General features: G+C 33.7%; 1 protein-coding gene across 1 annotated transcript in view; it reads right to left on the bottom strand.

Moving 5' to 3' along the window:
- CFAP47 (cilia and flagella associated protein 47) overlaps window positions 1-20,152 on the bottom strand; it is a 431,032-nt gene that overhangs the window by 246,518 nt on the left and 164,362 nt on the right. Inside the window, 4 exon segments of the mRNA XM_082377789.1 lie at window positions 5,366-5,454; window positions 8,002-8,152; window positions 15,710-15,822; window positions 19,592-19,726. Coding sequence (XP_082233915.1) covers window positions 5,366-5,454; window positions 8,002-8,152; window positions 15,710-15,822; window positions 19,592-19,726 — 488 coding nt within the window.

The following is a 20,152-nucleotide window of genomic DNA, read 5'->3' as shown; positions in this document are numbered from 1 at the left end:
AAAATATAAAGGCAACCTAATGAATTGGAGAAAATATTTGCAAATCAAATATCTGATAAGGGGCTAATATCCAAAATATAAAAAACCCATGTATCTAAATCGCAAAAATCCAAACAATCTGATTAAAAAATGGGCAGAAGATCTGAATACACATTTTTCTAAAGAAGGCATACAGATGGCCAACTGGCACATGAAAAAGTCCTTAACATCATTAATCATGAGGGAAATGCAAACCAAAACCACAATGAGATATATCTTATACCTGTTAAAATGGCTATTATCAAAAAGACAAGAAATAGTAAGTGTTGGTGAGGTTGTGGAGAAAAAGGAACCTTTCTGCACTGTTGGTGGGAACATAAATGGGTGCAGCCACTATGGAAAATAGTTTGGAGGGTCCTCAAACAATTAAAACTAGAACTAGCATATGATCCAGCAATTCCACTTCTAGGTATTTATCTAAAGAAAACAAAAACACTAACTCTAAAAGATACATGCACCTCCATGTTCACTACAGCATTATTTACAATTGTTAAGATATGGAAACAACTTAAGTGTCCATTGACAGATGAATGGATAAAGAAATTGTGGTGTATATATACAATGAAATATTACTCAGCCATAACAAACAACGAAATATTGCCATTTGCAAAACCATGATGGATCTCAAGGTCATTAAGTAAAATAAATCAGACAGAAGAAGACAATACAATATAATCTCTCTCATATGTAGAATCTTGAAAAAAACAGGCTCATAGATATGGAGAACAGACTGGTGGATGCCAGAGTTGGGGGATGGGGTGGGTGGGATAAATGAGTGAAGGGGGTCAAAAGGTAAAAAGAAGAAAAATAAAGGGAAAAAGTTAAACATTTATTTTACTTTTCTTATATGAACTGTACCACTGGATAACCAAAGAGATGAGAAGATGTTCTCTTTGTAAAAATATTCCAACTAATACATTTCATAAATGATAGAAGTGGAATATCACCATTTTGTAACCACCCATGAATAATGGAGGTACCCACTGAGTATCAATGGCTACTAACATTCCAAAAAGAGACAAGATATTATATGCTTCCTAAAGAAAGAATATGTCATTTCCTTTAATCTTGCCAAAGCAACTGAACCTGAGTCTAATCATTCCTCTGTATCCAGCTGTGAATTTACAAAATATACAACTGAAAAAAGAACATGTGAACCTATACCATAAACATGAAATCAGCAAAATCCAGACATGGGAAACTGCAGCTCAATCAGCTCATGTTCTTCAACTGATGATTGTAAGGAAAAGAAAGAAATGGAGGAGGAACCTGTAAATCATTTAAAAGGCACATGATTTTTTTTTAATCAGCAAGAGTAAACTCCAGTGCCCAGAAATTCACACTTGTGTGTGTCACTTCCTTGATTACCATGAAAGCCGAGATAGCAGTTTATTCAAGAAAGAAAGAGGAGATTTGGGGATGGTTGACAAAGTCCTATTTCTTGACTCAAATACAAGAGTGTTTACCTTATAATAGTTTATTAAATGATACATTTGTTCTTCTGTGAACGAGAGGAAGGAAAGAAGGGAGGGAGGAAAGGAGGGAAGGAAGGAAGGAAGGAAAGAAGGAAAGAAGGAAGGAAGGAAGGAAGAAAGGAAGGAAGGAAGGAAGGAAGAAAGGAAGGAAGGAAGGAAGGAAGGAAGGAAGGAAGAAGTGAGGTGGGTGAGAACAAAGCTGGATTGGGCTATGGAAATCATTCCAGAAGGTAACATGAATCTATAAGAACAATTAAAGAAAAACAAAAATGATAAATAAGAAGACTAATATAATGAAGGCTATAAATATGTACTTTCTGTTATGAATTGAACTGTGCCCCCCCCCCCGCAAACTTCATATGTTGAAGCCTTAACCCTAGCACCTCACAATGTGACTATAGTTGAAGATAGGGCCTTTAAAGGTGATTAAGTTAAAATGAGTCCATTAGGGTGGGCCCTAATTCATCCTGATTGGTGTTCTTATAAGAGGAAACGTGGACATACAAGGAGACACCAGGCATGCACACATAGAGAGAAAAGACCACGTGAAGACACAGAAAGAAGGTGGCCATCTGTGAGCCAAAGAGAGAGGCCTCAGAAGAAACCTAATCTACCAGCACCTTGATCTTGGACTTCTAGCCTCCAGAACTGTGAGCAATAAATTTCTGTTGTTCAAGCCACCCAGTCTTACGGTATTTTGTGCTGGCAGCCCTAGCAAATTGATATACTGTCCTTTTTTCTCTCCGTTTTCTTAAAATCATAACAAATATACAAAATAAATAAAAAGAAATATTCATAAATATTATGTAATATTACTGATTATTGTAACATTATTGATATAATACATATGACCAAAAGAAACACAAAATAGGGGGAAGGGAATAGAGCTATGTAAGAGTAACACTTTGTGAATCTCAGTGGAATTAAGTTACTATTTACATGAGGTATCTAAAACAGTCAAACTCATAAAGTAGAGAATAGAGTGGTGGTTGCTAGGGGCTGGGAAGAGGATGAAATGGGAGTTGTTGTATAAAGTTTCAGTTATGCAAGATGAATAAGTACTATAGATGTGCTATGCAACATAGCGCCTATAAATAACAACATGGTATTGTGCACTAAAACATTTGTTAAGAGGGCAATTCTCATGTTAAAAATTCTTACCACAAAAAAGGAAAAAAAAAAAAAAGAGAAAAGGAACACAAGGAAACTTTTGGAAGTGATGGATATGTTTATTGCCTTAATTGTCGTGATAGTATCATGGTACATGCATATGTCCAAGCTCATCAAATTGTATACTTTAAATGTATAGTTTTTTTGCATATCAACTATACCTCAAAATAAGATGTTTTTTTAAAAAAAGATAAACAATAGAAAATATCAAGGAAACTAGAAGAAGGGTCTTTCAAAAGATCAATAAAATTAACAAATCTTTACCTAGATTGATCAAGAATAAAGGAGAGAAAAATCAAAGTAAGGGATGGAAGAAGGGCCATCACTACTGCCTTTGCAGGGGGAAAAAAAAGGATTATAAGGGAATACTGTGAAAACTTCCATGCCAACAACTTAGATAATTTAGAGGAAATGTATAAATTCCTACAATGGCACAAACTACCAAACTGATTCAAGAAGAAATGGAAAATCTGAGTATGCCATAACAAGAGATGAAATTAGTAATAAAATAAACTTTCCAAAAAGCAAAGCTCAGACCCAGATGGCTTCAATTGTGAATTCTACCAAACATTAAAAGAATTAATACCAATCCTTCACAAACTCTCCCCAAAAATAGAATGGAAAGGACCATTTCCCAAATCTTTCTCTGAGGGTAGTACTGATGATACAAAAAGCAGATAAAGACATCACAAGAAAATTACACTAGTAAATCCTTTGGTTATAAATGCAAAATTTTCAACAAAATACTAGTAAACCAAAGCTTACAACACGTAAAAAAGAATTATACAGCATGAAATAGTTGCATCCTGCTAAAGAGGAATTTGAGAACTACTGATCTGGTACACAGAGGTGTGGGAGCTAATCCTGTTTCTGTTAAATCTAGACTGGATAGGGGATTAAGAATTGCAAACTACCATGTATAAAATAAATAAGCTACAAGGATATATTGTACATCAAAGAGAACAGAACCAATATTTTATAATAACTATAAATGGAGCATTACCTTTAAAAATTGTGAATCACTGTACTGTATACCAGAATATATAATATTGTATATCAACCACAGCTCAATAAAAAATTTTTTTTAAAATCTAGACTGGGTCACCTTATTTGTTAAAAAGAATATTAAATTTTGACAAAGTAGAATCAAATCTGATCACTGTGATGCATATAAATTTTTGGAAAATATATGAAATTTAAAATTTTACTTTAAAGTACACTTAATATGAGATTATTAATAATAAGCAAATCCTGATCATTTTTGTAAGTATAATATGAAAAACTAGGTCATTTATTGTTATATTGTTTATAACATTAAAATAATCTCTATATGAATTATTTGGCTTTAAATTTCCTTTCTTATTCATTCTCTTTTATTATATTTTATCTTTAAAAGTAATATATGTTTACAGTAAAATATTGATTTTACAAATTTTGTGATTGGCCTTAAATTTTTGAGTTCATATGCCCATTGCCTAAGTTTGAGGGCCACATTCAAATAAGAGAGGAAGGAGTCAAAAGTCCCCAATTAACAATCTTGTCCTCTATCAAACCATGCACTCCTCACAAGAAGTAACAATTTTAATTCAATCTGAGATAAACCATAAAATAACAATAAAATATTATAATTTTTTGAGAAACATACAATTATAATATTCTACCAATTCCAGGAACTTTGAGATTTACTTTCAGTTCAACCACTAGAATAAGTCTAAACATGTTCAATCCTGATTTCCTCTGAAGAACTGCAGTCATTTGGTTCATTTAAGGGCATATTTTAATACTGGATTAATGCCACATATTCTTGTATTTTTTATTCCTTACATTCTGATATAACACTTTAATAAAATTAGGGTAAAAAAAATTCTCCCTCACTGAACATGGGAACCATAAATTCACCAGTAACTGTTTTAAAAAAAGAATTTTTGTTTTGTCAACAATAAATGATATTGTTAATAAGAAATTACCAAAAGCCTAGACATATAGTGATTTAAAAACTGGAAATTATCAACTACTAAAATAATAAGCATACATACAACTTCTAGTCTCGACACAAGTATTGCTGTAAGGATTTGATTTTTAAAGCTGGTGGAAACAGAGTTCATAATTTAAGCAATACGTAAGGTAAATTTATATGTAAATTTATAGAAAGATATTTTTCTACTTGAGACCTTAAATAATACTTAAGCAATTTATTCTCTTTTAATTTCAAATATATGCTGTTGTTATTGTTCTTGCTAAATCTCAAGATGCACAAAAGCACGTTTAATGTGCAGTTTTAATTAATCATGATGCTTTAGGTAGAAATAAATTTTCCGCTTGAATCAACATTTCACTTTTGTAAATTAACAGATAGGATAAAATTAGAAGTTAAAAAGTCTATTAATTATAAATTTTGAAAAATGAAAGAATTGTAAATCTCAATAAACAGAAAGCTTATAGACAAAATTCATAAATTTAATATGATCAGCCTTAGCTTTGTAGAGATCAAATAGCATTTCAAGGAAAACTGATTTACCTTCATTATTTGTTCTATTTTATCTGCTGATGCTTATAAATTTATAGCAATGTAAATATATAAAATTTCTGCTCAAAACAGTTCATGTTGAAGAAAATTACATACTTCTCTTAAGATTCAATATGGCTAATTGCAATGAATTTATGTCAAAACAATAACTTACCTGAAATCCCCAGCAGGGTGGAAGGGATTTTTAACATTCACAGTGACTTCTTTCCATTTATAACACGGAGATTTGCATTTTATAGTTGCCTAAGGTAAAAAAAAATAAATAAAACATACAATATGATAATAACAAAAAATAATATCCTCAATTATAAAAAACAAACTTAAATTACCTAAAAAACTGTCCATTGAAATACCATAGTGATATTAATTTATATAAACATTATACTGTTAAAATCTGGGTGGGAAAAAATAAAAATAGATTATACCTCATCACTGAATGATCTGTCACAATAGTGTCTCCCAAATTGATTTCCTTAAAATTCATTTTGTTAATGACTGAGTATGATTTTACATTTGCAAATTAATCAATCTTATATATACCTAATACATAAGACATAAGGAAGGGGCAGGTGTGTATGTGTGTGTGTGCATGTGCACACTGGTGTGTGAGTGCAAGAACATCTGTGTTGGAATGTGTGTGACTGTGGCACGCCTGCGTTTATAATGTGGTGGCTACACTGACATATTTTAACTATAATAAAAGCACAAATATATAAAACTAAAACTCAAATTACCCAAAAGACTTCCATGAAAGAAAAGATTCTAGGAATTCCACATTTTTAGACTAATCATATTCTTACCTTATTTCTCCATTATTATCCAAACTATTTCCTGGTGTCTAAGACCATGAGTAGCCAGATGGAGAAGTAAACAGAGATCACACAAGCTCCAAGTGTCAGCTTTTCTGCCCCAGAGCCATGATAATGACACGCTAACACCATCCGTGTCTCTTAGACACATGTGGCAAAGCGATGTTTTGTTTCAGAGAATTTGTGTGAGAGGGTTGGGAAGTGTAAGAGTTCATTATTCAGGAGGAAATCAGAAGATCACAATATACATCTCAGTGACAATCAAATGCCTGCTCCCTGTCCTGGGTGTCCTTACTGAATAAGCCATTCTGTCCAGGTGAGCATCTTAATGCTCTCCTCACACAAGTGGCCTTTACTAGAGTCATTCTCTTTTCTTCCCACTCAAGCCACTGCACACCTACGATTCTTTGTAATCCATATGGAAATCTGGCAACATAAATTTACTTCTTTACCATACATCCACGGTAGAAAATAATATTTAGACAAACTAATGGCTACACAAAGTCAATCAAAGCAATATCACAACCATTTTACAGAGGTTTAAAAATCCTTCTCCCCCACCCTTTGAGATATTAACACTTAGAACTCTGCCTGGAACATCGTCAACTCTCACTAAATGCCAGTCTTAGTAATCCTTCTAATGGATTTGCTCCATAGGACATTCAAGATAAATTGATGAATGTTCCTATCAGAAAAGAGAAACATTTTCTATACTGTGTAAACCACCAAACCTTAATTCAAACAAAAACAGACATAGGCCCGGGGACTGCTTTAACTTAAATCACAAGTCTCCATGGCAGAAGGGCATGTAAATTGCTATGTGTATAGTGAATGACTCCTTGATAAAAAGCACAGATATAATCCTAAAAAGCTGAACTTAAAATAGCACTCAATACAAGTCCTTTCAAAATGCTGATGGTCAACAGGCACATGAAAACAAGCTCCACCTTGCTAATCATCAGGGAAATGCAAATCAAAACCACAATGAGATACCACCTCACACCTGTCAGAATGGCCATCATCAAAAAGAACACAAATAACAAATGTTGGTGAGGATGTAAAGAAAGGGGAACCCTTGTACACTGTTGGTGGGAATGTAAGTTGGTGCAGCCACTGTGGAAAACAGTATGGAGGTTTCTCAAAAAACTAAAAATAGAACTACCATGTGATGCAGCAATTCCACTCCTGGGTACATATCTGAAGAAAATGAAGACACTAATTTGAAAAGATACATGCACCCCAATGTTTATAGCAGCATTATTTACAATTAATTAATTGCCAAGATACGGAAGCAACCTAAGTGTCCAGCATATATATATATATATATATATATATATATATACATACATACACACAATGGAATACTACTCAGCCATAAAAAAGAATGAAATTTTGCCATCTGCAGCAACATGGATGGACTTGGAGGGCATTATGTTAAGTGAAATAAGTCAGACAGAGAAATACTGTATGATATCACTTATAGGTGGAATCTAAAAAATATAACAAACTAGCGAAGATAACACAAAAAGAAACAGACTCACAGATACAGAGAACAAACTAATGGTTACTAGAGGTGGGGGGGGAGTGGAAGGTACAAACTATTGGGTGTAAGATAGGCTCAAGGATGTATTGTGCAACACGGCAAATATAGCCAATATTTTGTAATAACTATAAATGGAAAGTAACCTTTAAAAATTGTATAAAACATTTAAAAAACAAAATTAAAAAAATACAAGTCCTTTCAACTTCTATTATAAAATTGAGACTTATTTCCAAAGAAAGAGTATCAAAGTAAAAATATCAGAGATACAGAAGCCAAAAACTGTGCAAATGTAAGTAAGTACACATCTGTGTCTGTATACACACATGATCTCAAAGAACAAGAGCTGCCAGGAGATGAAACTTAGAAGAACAGCTGTGCTTGGGACACTCCATGGCCTGAGAAAAGCAGAAACATATAAAATAGGTAACATTTACTTACGATGGCTTTAAAATTGAGGACTTCACCCTTGAGAGCAAAAGTCATCGTAGTACCTCCTGTTCCATTCTTAGGTTTTGAAATTAATAGCAGTGAAGCTTCAGCAGGATGGAGGAAGCGACTGGTAAATTTCAGAGTGACAGTAATTCGGTTTCTATTTAACAAAAGATAAAAACGAAAATATTGTAGTGAAAAAAGACAGCAAGCATCTATTCAGTGCATGTGCCTAGTAACCACACCCTGCAAAATACTCACTTCTACAACAAAATTAAAGATTGTTGCAGATCTTAGAAAGCCTACAATCTAGTTACTGCTGTCAGTCAAAACATCTTGATCCAGTATGTAAAACCTAAAGTTAACTTCCAAATGTATGTATAATCTACTCAATACTGGATTTTCTAAGGGCTAGCCACAGGAAATCATATATGTATTTTTGTGTGAATTTCATACGACATTCTGTGCTACTGTTTAGGCACATTCTTAGTTATATCAATGACTTTTGATTACATGGAGGGAAAAATGAGAAAGACAAAGAATTCAAAAAATACTTAAAACTGTGGTTGAAAATAAAATTCGAACCTCAAATCAAAATAACGGTATATAAGTAGCATGACTTTTATTTGAAAGATAGACTTAATTAAAAGAAAGAATAAAGAAAACATGTCCATCTCATTTAATCTTCAACTTTCTAGTCTAAACCATAGTGAAATGGTTAAAGAATCGATGGATTCGGAAATTTTACTTCCCAGTTTCTAGGGGAATGAGTCAACCATGGCACCCCGGCAGCCCTGCATAACAACACAGGCCACACACATGCAAGGCTTAACTGCAGTGGATGTAAGTCTTGGCAGAAAGCTCTGTGATCCTCCCATAACATAAGAGCACGGAGCTTCAGGAAGCACTGCTACAAGAACATTTTTCACTTGCCTCCCTATCTTCCCTGAGAGGCTGTCACCAGACAGTTTCTCACTGCCTCCTAGATTCTGATGAGGTCTGAGGCTTGCTGCCTATCCTCCTACAGGGTAGAGTTACAGGCTAGAAACTGCTTAGTTGCAGCATGAAATTGACTGTCAGCAACAGGTGTCCTACCATGCATGTTGCAGTCATCTGGTCCCTGTTGTTTTGGTGTCGCTCTGCATAAGGGACATGGAGATCTGGCCCCTTTGATAACTCTTGCTTTCACTGTTTATATAAGTAATGAGGTCTCTGAATAAAAAATGGGCTCAATGTTTCTTTAATGGCTGAGTCTTTCTGCCTTGCCTTGCTGCCACAGCTGTGGGTGGTAAACCGTGGGGACCTTTTACCTTTGCTTTTTCGCTGGCTTTTAGCACAGTTAGCATTATACATCATATCACGGTTATTCTTTGTACAAACTATCACCTATTACCTTCCCTTAGGATAGACACAGTTGGGAATGGAGATGGGAATAGATTCTCTCGGCATTATACTTTGGCTTAACTTCCCCAGAACCTTTGAGGAATCTCTGTTAAATGGGTGAGTTTAGGGAGCAGCATAGAGTAAAATGAATGGAGGACTTTCAAAATCAATTGAAATATTCTCAAAATTGTTTCTTAGGGAAAATTACAACTCACAACCAGCAGGAATGGGGATGATTTTATTCAGATATAATATCACTAACCTCCTCAACCTCTGCAAAAGGACACTTTCTTGGCTATTACGAAAAGCTCATGGGCTTAAATTTAATTGAAAACAAAGAATATTTGACCTTGAGATCTTTTTTTGGGTGTATAGGCTCAAACTCTGTGTTAGGATACCTGTGAGTGATTTAGGATTTTTCTAGATATTCTAAAATTCATTACTAGATAAAGCCATTCATTCAATTAATATTTATAATTTATAATGTTCCAGATGTTGTTTTAGGTTTTGGAGATATAGTAATTAGAAAAAAAATACACTATTCCTGATCTCCTGGATCTTTCATTTTATAGGATATGGCAGACGTTAATTATGTCATCATAAAATAAATGTGAAAATTACAAATTATGTATGTGCTATGAAGTGATAGAAGGGCACATAATGGAGAGTGTGATACAGTCTGAAGGATCAGAGGAAGTGATATGTTAGGTAAGATATGGAGGACGAGAATGAGTTAGGTAGAATTTGTAGGGGATGAAAGAAGGCATCCAAGGCCTCTAAAATGAGGAATTAAGATGTGTTTGAAGAAATTACCAAAGCCCAGTGGTGCTGAAGCTTAGAGAGCAAGGGTGTTAGTGATGCAAGATGTAGCTAAAAGCCAGCCATGAAAGGCCACATGGGCCATGTTGAGATATTCAGTCTATATCCTAATGGTGATGAAAAGCTATCGGAATATTTTAAGCAGAAGAGTAACATGACCAAATTTACATCAAAAAAAAATTATTGCCATTCTAATATAAAGAATGGATTGCAGAGAAGCCTTTTAAGAATCTATTGTAGTAGCCCAGTTTAAAGATGACAGTACATCAAATTAGCATAGAAGACGTAGATAAGGGGAAAGATGTCAAATTTAAGATATATTGGGTAAAATCAATAGGATGAGGTAATGGATGGGCTCTCCATGGAAGGTGATGAAAAATGGAGTTCAAGAATGACCATAAGCTAAATAACATGCACTTAGTAAATAAATTTATGAAACTATACTTAAGTTTTATGGAACATTTTAAAATAGAGCATCCTTTTTATGAAGCCAACAGCTGGTTTTAAGACCATCAAGATTTGAGCTTCTCCTGAGTATAGATATTCCTTTTATAAATTTTGTAGTCATATTTAAGCATGGAAATGACCAGGATTCTTTCCTGAGCGTGTTAGAAATTTCAGAATCAAGTGGGTTGTCCTTTTCAGGTAAGTGTCTTATGTCTCCAGATGCGTATCATAATTATGGACTTTATCTTAATTTTCTTATCTTTTATTTTCCTTTTGTTCCAACTGCCTCCCCCTCATTTAAAAAAAAGTCTCCTTGATATTACACGTACCTCATAAACTACTTCAACATGGCTTTTGGAAGGGATGGAAAATAAATATATTACACATCAATGTCAGTGCCCAGATGGCTCAATAAGAATAATGAGGAAAAAAAGAAACAGAATGGTTTTCTAAAAGTATACTTTCATTTTTATGACAGTCACTCTATGATTAGAGCTAAATTTAGTCATCAAGTTAGATGCAGAAATGTTTGTTTATATGCTGGTATAGCTGTTTAATCTTTTCTATATAAATGATATCTCAGGGAATTTAAATCCACAACTGGCAGAAAGAGCCATTATTAATCATGATTCAGACAGAATCTAAGACAGGATATGGTGCACATATATAATTATATAATATCTGATAATGATAAACCTACAGATTTTTTAAAGAAAATAAAATATTTTCTGAACCCTACGTGTAAAAACCAAAGTCTTTTAAATTATTTAGTCTAAAAAGATATTTTTATATCACTGAGACCAAGATAAACAAACATACCGACTGATCTCAAAGAAAATAAAAATAATACAGGCCATAGATGAGAATGTAAAAGTCAGAATATAAAAATCAGAGATGCTTATTAAGATATTATAACTCCAGTTTAAGAACAGGATGCTATGAAATAGAGATACTCAATGCAAAAGAAAGTATTCTTACAAATATATATAGGAGATCACCTATCTATCTATCTATCTCTCTCTCTCCTAAAGGAAACAGTTGGAAAAGAAGGCTTGTTGATAAAGAGAGAAAAAAGCAATGAGCTGAAAAATATGAGTCATAAGATAGGATATACAGAGGATCCAATTAACAGGTAGTATCCAACAACTAAAGGTTGGAAAATGAGAACAATGAAAATGGAGGGGAGAGAATGATGAAAGAAATTATTTAAGAGAATTTTCCAGAGCTTATGAAAAACAAGTTCATAATTAAAGAACTCACTGTGCACCCAGATAGTGAATTTAAAAAGTCCCTCCTTGATGCATTCTGGAACAATATCACAACACAATGGAAGATCCTAAAAATGTCCAGAGGTGTGGGAAAACAGAATTATAGTAGACTTTCTCATCACAAATACTGAATACCATGAGGCAAGTGGAACAATTATCTCAAGAGTTATGAGGAAAAACCTTTTCATCTTGGAAAAATATACCAAGCAAAATATAAATCAAGTGTAAGGGTAGTCAAAAGACATGCTTAAAAATAAAAATTTTAGGAAATTTACCTCTCCCATACTTTTTATTAGAAGGTTTCATAAAGGAAGTTTTTTAGTAAATAAGTGAGTACACTAAGAAAGAGAAGGATATTAGTTTCTATCCAAAGAGAAATATAGAATGCCCAATACTAAGCTCTTCAGTAGGTCTGGAAAGCACTCAGTCCAAATAAGAATGAAAGGTACAGTGCTCTAGAATGTGGTATACTTGAAGGAAGGATTTTATGCACTTCTTTAGAATTTATTTTCTCAGCTTAAAAAAAGAATCAAAAGATGCTTTGTACACTGATTGCATAAGAAATATTTACAAAACACATTTTTACTCTTGGAACAGTAATGAACAGAGGATAAAACTAGTGATGTTTGGTGGGAGGGTGATCCATCTAGAGGAATAAGTAAGCAAGACCATCAAATATTATAGCTATATGTCAAGACATTTCTGAAATTGACATAATAAAAATACTGGCAAAGATATACAGATTATTTATATTTATGGAGGTAACCATTGGAAGAACTAAAACTAGACATAGTTGAAAGAGTTAAAAGTAGGCACTCAAGAAGTGGATCGCTGGAGATGGGAATATGAGGGGAGAAGGATTTCCTTTGCATGTTAAACTCTTCTGTATTTGAGTTGTTAAAGCAGATGTAAATTAAATTTTGATTAAAAAAAGATAAAGAAGTTGAAAACAAGAATATATGTACATGTACAATATGGTCAAAATATGAATACATATATTCATGATTACATGTATAAGTGTACATGGATATATGGTCAGTTAATGTTCACTTGGCATGTGTTAAAAACCTCAAGAAGCTAATATTCATAAATATGTCTATATTGATGCAGACCATTAAAGGTATAATGGTGAATACAAAGAAAAAAGCACTGCTGAGAAATTAATGGGAATTACGTTCACCCAAGTGAAATATTCTCACAAACCAGCTCCTGAAGAAACAAAAATGATATAATTACATGTCATGGATCTTCAGGATTTCTTACAAAATAGTCAAAGTCACATTTCACTGAATGCCAAGGGCTTTGTATGAATATGATATACACAAACACACACACACAGTATTGCAGGTGTTAGTTTAATAAGAGTACTAACTCTGGATTTACATTGGCTGGTTTTGAATCTCTATTTCACCATTTAATAGCAGGGAAAATTGGGTAAATGATTTAATGTCTCTGTGCCCAATGTCTTCTTTTGTAAAACGAGGACACTAGTATGGTTGCAAGAATGATTAAATATGAAAAGGTACATAAAAGTGTATGCTATATAGATTTCATACATAACAAATATTTAACATATATTGTTTTAATATTTACATATATAATGTGTTTACTTTGTAAACATCTAATTATGCATATGCTATAATAAACACATACTTGTTCATATAAAAAGACTGGAAAGAAATGAATAAATTAAATGTGTTTATCTGATGGAATTCTAGACAATTTTTGTTTTCCTCTTTATACTTTTCTGTTAAGTGCAAATTTTCAACAATGCAGGTATACAGGTTTTACATTTATAATAGAAACTATAAATTTAATTGTTAATTTAACTAACAAGAATAATGGTCTTAAGCTAAGACATCAGAGGTTTAGTGTGGTTGTTAGGAAGAATTTCCACATCATGAGAACTTTGAAATACTGGAAGAGGCTATCAGGTTTATGAGTGAACAAAGGGTCGGGGGAGACTTTAATCCTTTTCACTTGTATCATCCTATTTGAAGGGCAGAGAAGAGATCATTTATCAAGTCCTGAGGGAAGACAAATGGTATTGTGACAATGTCCAAATGAATTTGTATTACCAAAGTTGTGTTTTATAACAGACATATAAGAAATATAGCTTGGAAAACGAATGGGCTGTTTTTACAAAGAGTTTTATTCTGGGATTTGATTTATAATATACATAGAGGTGAGTGGAGAATTGTTTTTCTCATATTTAATTCAATCTGGATATAGTCTCAACCATGAATATTCAGATTTTATAAATTATATACTCCTTTAGCATGGAGCAGCAACTGAAGAAAATGAACAGAGGCTAATGACACAAGTCAAATGTACTACTGCAACTGGGTTTCTTCGTATTTTAAATACAATTAAAGCTGGCTCCCATTTCCAATTATTTCTGTGTTTGATATATCAGAAGTAATAAAGACTACATGTGAAAAGTAATTCAGGTTAAGGTATAGTTCAAAAACCAAAAAGATAATTAGCAGTTATAGTCTGTTGCTTTGCACAAGGAAAAAATAATTGAATACAAAGACAATGACTAAAATTTAAGACTGGTTAAAGTCCATTACTGGTTATCAAATCTGTCAACTCCTGTGGTACTGACATAGCTATTCTCATATCATCGTTGTAATATGTAATAAGAGTATTTGTCATCATTAACACATTATATATGAAGTAGGCTTTGTTGATCTAGGAAGAATTATATATTATGCTCGTATTTAATTTCTCAAGACTATTCTCTGAGGGTTTCATTTGTTCCTTATTTTTGAGAATGGGCTAGTAATTGAAACACTAAACAAGTATCATGTGAACAGAATCAAATAAAAATGAGACTATATAGAATATCATCACAATTTGAGAGTGTACATGTATGTATACATCCATACATAAATATACAATGATTATGAAGCAACAGAGAAAAATGGAAACATTGGGGGTATCTTTGAGGTAAGATTTTTAGCCTTTACTTTTATTTTTCTTCATTCTTTCATAGTTTCTAAATTTTTACAATGAGCACGAAGTGCATTTATAATCAGAAACAACTAAATATTATATATATATATATTTAGCACACACTGGTTCCAGTTTCCTGGACTGGGACTATAGTACATAAAGAACTTAGAGGCTATTCTCTACGGACCATATGCATGCAAAATAAACTAAAATTAAATGCATGCATAAAAAGCAAATGCTTTATATTGTTAGAATTGTTTTAACAAAATTGGTGAGAAATCTCAGTAACATATGAATAACTTATCTATATCAGCAGTGGCGATCTTTTCATTATACATATATATCTGTTAAAAACAAATCCAGGGACTTCCCTGGTGGCACAGTGGTTAAGAATTCGCCTGCCAGTGCAGGAGACACGGGTTCAAGCCCTGGTCTGGGAAGATTCCACATGCCGGGGAACAACTAAGCCCGTGCGCCACAACTACTAAGCCTGCGCTCTAGAGCCTGCGAGCCACAACTACTGAGCCCGGGAGTCACAACTACTGAAGCCCACGTGCCTAGAGCCCACGATCCGCAACAAGAGAAGCCACCGCAATAAGAAGCCTGCGCACCGCAACGAAAAGAGTAGCCACCGCTCTCCGCAACTAGAGAAAGCTCTCGCGCAGCAATGAAGACCCAACTCAGCCAAAAATAAATAAATAAAATAAATAAATTTATTTTTTTAAAAAAAACAAAAAAACAAAAAAACAAATCCAGGTCACTCTTTTGTAATTATAACACACATTAAATCTCTAGGGTTGATATGTTCAATGAAGCAAAATTAAAAGAAAAAAAACACTTACTTTGGAGAAACTGTCACAACCTTCCCTTGGGAGAGGGAGAAGTCAGTGGCATCTCTTCCGATAATTGTAGCATTATATACTATGTTTTTCAAGCTTGAATTTTGCAGTAGAATCTATGTTGAAGAAGAGTATAAATGAGATCATGAATTTTAAAAATATACAACTTAACATTTCTTATTTTTTTATCAAAGAGTTATATATTTTAATCATGAAAATACTTACTCCTAGTGTAGTAACTGGAAGAAAGCAGAATTTGTGTTCAAAGACAGTGTGTGTGTGTATTATTGTTTTTTTTCCAGAAGTGGGCAGGGAGAAAGAGCTATCAGTCAAGGAAATGACAGATGTAAGAATACCTGATCATCGAAGATTTGAAATCCAAAGTTAGCAACTTGGATTTTAATTGTACTGCAAAGGGAAATCTTTAAAGAATTTGAAACAGAGAACTTACATAATCCAATTTACAAAAAGGTTACTCTGGCTGCTCAGGGTAGAAAGCATTATAAGGAGTATAGGTTTAGTATCAGAGGTCCAGGCTGAAAACAATGGTGGCCTCATCTAGAAGTGGTAGTAGAGCTAAGGGTTGGCTGTCCCTTCCTTCCTGATGCCAAGATATGGAGAATATTCGAGAATGAGTTACTTCATTTTTAGAGAGCATTTCATGAAAAATGTGAGTATATAAGTGTTTATGCAGAATATAATGGGGATTAAAAAATATACACATTAGAACGACACAGAGTTATCATGGAAAGTACTGATCCAGAGGATGGAGAAGACCTGAGGGAAGTGAATGGTTGGCCAAATTAGAGTAAGGAAAAGGTGACAGCACTTAGGCAGTCCAGGAACTATAGTCATAGATAGAATATGGTAGACATCTGTTGAAAGATAAATTAACTACTTTTATATTTCAATAAGAACTTTGGTAACCACCAAGACAAGTACGTTGTTGCCGAAGAGTTTCTACCCTTTGTTTACCCTCAAATTTGGGGCTCTCATGTTGCTTACCTGCTTACAGATCTCAGTAACAATCGAAGCAAGACTCCTCTAGTGTCTTACTTTTTATGTATGTATGTGTGCATTTCAAGTATTAATTAACAGATCTAGTGATTTTAAGTCACAGAGAGCTAATTTCCATTTTCTGGAAGGAAATGTTGAAAATAATAGTAGATGTACTATGAACTGTTACTGGTTTATAGTCCTGGAACTTCCATAACCAGCCCTGAAATCTGAAGAAAGCTACTCATTCTCATTATGTCATACACACACACACACACAAATAAATTTATATAAAAATAAATAAATAAGTAAATGATGCAAAGGCATAGGGCCCATCTGTGGTCAGATTATTCCACCCAACTCCAGGATTTCATGTAGGGGTCATGTGAGTGGTAGATGGGGAGAAGGGAAAGCTGCTCAAGGAAAGAAAGCAAGTTTTGGAACCTCAATTCTCCTTTTGCAATGACAGCCATTCTTTAACTATTGTGCTCCTGTGTAAATTTTGTTTCAAAAAGGAAAAAAAAAAGATAGTTCAATTGCTTTTAAAAGTATCTCAGAAAATCACTGCACTCTACATTTTTTCACTGATCATTATATTGTTTAATGGTCCCAGTATTCTATTTGTGACACATAGCTACAAAAATACTTTTTCAACTACAGTAGCCGTTTCTTGAGATTTTTCTTTATACTGGAAGGTTGAAAGGGTTGATAAGAATGACATTCTACTACTTAGGCACTGTCATTTACGGTGTTGATGCATACGGGCAAACTATGCCATAGATTCTCGGCAATTTCCAAATCAGTGATTTTCTTGAATGAAATACAAAATCTAAGCATGTTGTAATTGATATTTTATTTTGCATTTCTATTTAATTTTTATTGTTTCCTTCAAAAGATGTTTATTATATTTGTGAAAAATAAAAGCTCTATGTAGAATCGCATCTATAATCTTAAAGTATGAACATTATTATTAGTAAAAAGTGTGGAAAGAAATCATGTTTCCATTTTAATATGCTTTAATCTGATTTTTAACATCACAAATAAAATTTATGTTTAAAAATTAGCTTGTGTTATTAACTTTTTCAAAATAATAATCAAATGGCATAAAGAAATTCAAACGTGTACAGAATTAGAAAACTAGTAATAATACTTAAGTGAAATAAATCACTGCTTAAATCTAATTCAGACCTCTCCTATCTTCTGCAGGCTTAAGCAAAGCATTTCTAACTCTTCAGAAATTTGATTCTGAAGTCAAAAGTCCTCTTCATTGTAATTACAGCTCTAGGCCAGTGAGTACCCAAGGCCCTTAATTATCATTGCACGTAGTGAATTACCGTACAAAATACTGTTGAAAATGTTCTCTGAAGAGTTTTGTATCTCTTTTTCCAACAAAAAAGGGAAAGGAATAAAATTTTTAAAAAGGGATCATACCTCGGGCTTCCCTGGTGGCGCAGTGGTTAAGAATCTGCCTGCCAATGCAGGGAACACGGGTTCGAGCCCTGGTCTGGGAAGATCCCACATGCCGCGGAGCAACTAGGCCCGTGAGCCACAACTACTGAGCCTGCGCGTCTGGAGCCTGTGCTCCGCAACAAGAGAGGCCGCGATAGTGAGAGGCCCGCGCACCGCGATGAAGAGTGGCCCCCGCTTGCAGCAACTAGAGAAGGCCTCGCACAGAAACGAAGACCCAACACAGCCATAAATAATAAATAAATAAATAAATAAATAAAGGGATCATATCTCAATGTTTGCTAACAGAAAATCAGTAGAAGTGGCTTTCCTTTCCCTAAATTGAGCCCTTTACACTTCGAGACAAGGACCTGAGTTTTTCCTGATTTTTAACTGAATCCTTATTAACCATCACTCATACAGTCACAGAGCCTGCACAGTTATTTTCTCAAAAAGGTTACATCTACAAAACACCAGGATGTATCTTTTGAAGACCAAATATGGACATGTTTTGCATCAAAAGTATCAAATTACCACTCCCCCAGCTTAACATGAGGAGGAATACATAAAACAGCCTGAGGACAAGGAATAAAAATTATCTGACCAAAGAGGTAAATTAACTTCTGTACATAGTAAGATTCTAACAGCCCAGACTGTCCTGAGAAAGGAGAGAACTATAAATCTGGTTGAAGATTTTATGAAAACTAGTAGAAGGAACAGTCGTAAACAAATATAAGAAATAAAACTGTATGCTCAACATATTTCACAAGTATTCATATGAAACATATTGTTTGAAAACCAAAGTGATGCTGATGATCCCTGACAAGATATTACTCAATCAAAGAAAACACTTGCAAAACATGGACATATTTATATAGTTTTGTCATGGTCACAGGACTGAAAATTTCATTTTTAATTTTTCCTGCATATTAAAAAATTCATTGTTACACATTTAGCAGCTCCAGCATATATAAAATCCTTTAGTGGGATTAATGGTGGCCCTGGTCAGGAGTGCTTTCATTATTACTTCCCTTTCCATATCCTCATTTGAACAAAATCCATCTAGATGTGTAAAGTTCCCTAAAGGAAAGCCAAGCATACTCCGATCACAAGTTTCTACTTACAGCGTCAGTCTTCTTGTATATGAAATGGATCTCAAGTTTCCTGAATGATTTTCCCTTCAAAGTGCTTAACTTTCATTTTCCATCTCCCCACCCCATTCCTCAAATGAATGAAAGAGTCATTATTTCATTGCAGGTAATGATTGCTATTAAGGAAAAATTCTCCCTTTCACTCTGCTATACCTTTAGTTCAGAAGGAAAAACATTTAAGGCTTATTTTATCATACTGATACTTTTGTTAATTTTGGGTTGAGAAAGAAATATCTAAAACCCACTTAAATATTTAACTCCACGTATATTTTGGCCCCAAAGATATCCTTACCTCTCTCAACACAGTGTCATGTAGAGTACAATGAAAGGGCACCACCTTCTTGGGGAGATATGCAGGAAGTCTTTCATACATGCAGACACAAAACATAAGCATCGGGATTGGATTGGGATCACAGATGTCAGTAGCCTAGTTTCAAAGAAGAGAATTATAAATTACAGGAAATACAGATAAAATATATAAAAAGAGCTAAAGCACAGTACATCAATTGTTGAATTACTTAAAACATCTTAAAATGTTATTGACAATGACACTGAAATGTTGCTATGAGCAAACAAAATATTGCTGTGAATCAGAACAGCTTCACCTATGTGTTAAAAGATAAATTAGATGTATTCTAAATATAACAATGACCTCACAGCCTCAAAGATATCATAAAAGCTAGTCAGAAGTCAGAAAAAATACTGTGCACTAGAAATACTAATGTGATTAAGATACCATCCCTGACTTAAAGTATATAATACAGTAAAAGGTAATAGTAGACAAACTACTAAGGTAAAAGATAGCAAGAGGTTTTCAAGCAAAAGCCCAAAGGAGGAGGTAGCAGATGGGATG

The sequence above is a fragment of the Balaenoptera borealis genome (assembly GCF_965194805.1).
Source record: "Balaenoptera borealis genome assembly, chromosome: X".
NCBI classification, from domain to species: Eukaryota; Metazoa; Chordata; class Mammalia; order Artiodactyla; family Balaenopteridae; genus Balaenoptera; species Balaenoptera borealis.
The sequence above is the reverse complement of the archived record's forward strand: the minus strand, read 5'-3'. Positions and strand labels throughout refer to the sequence as shown.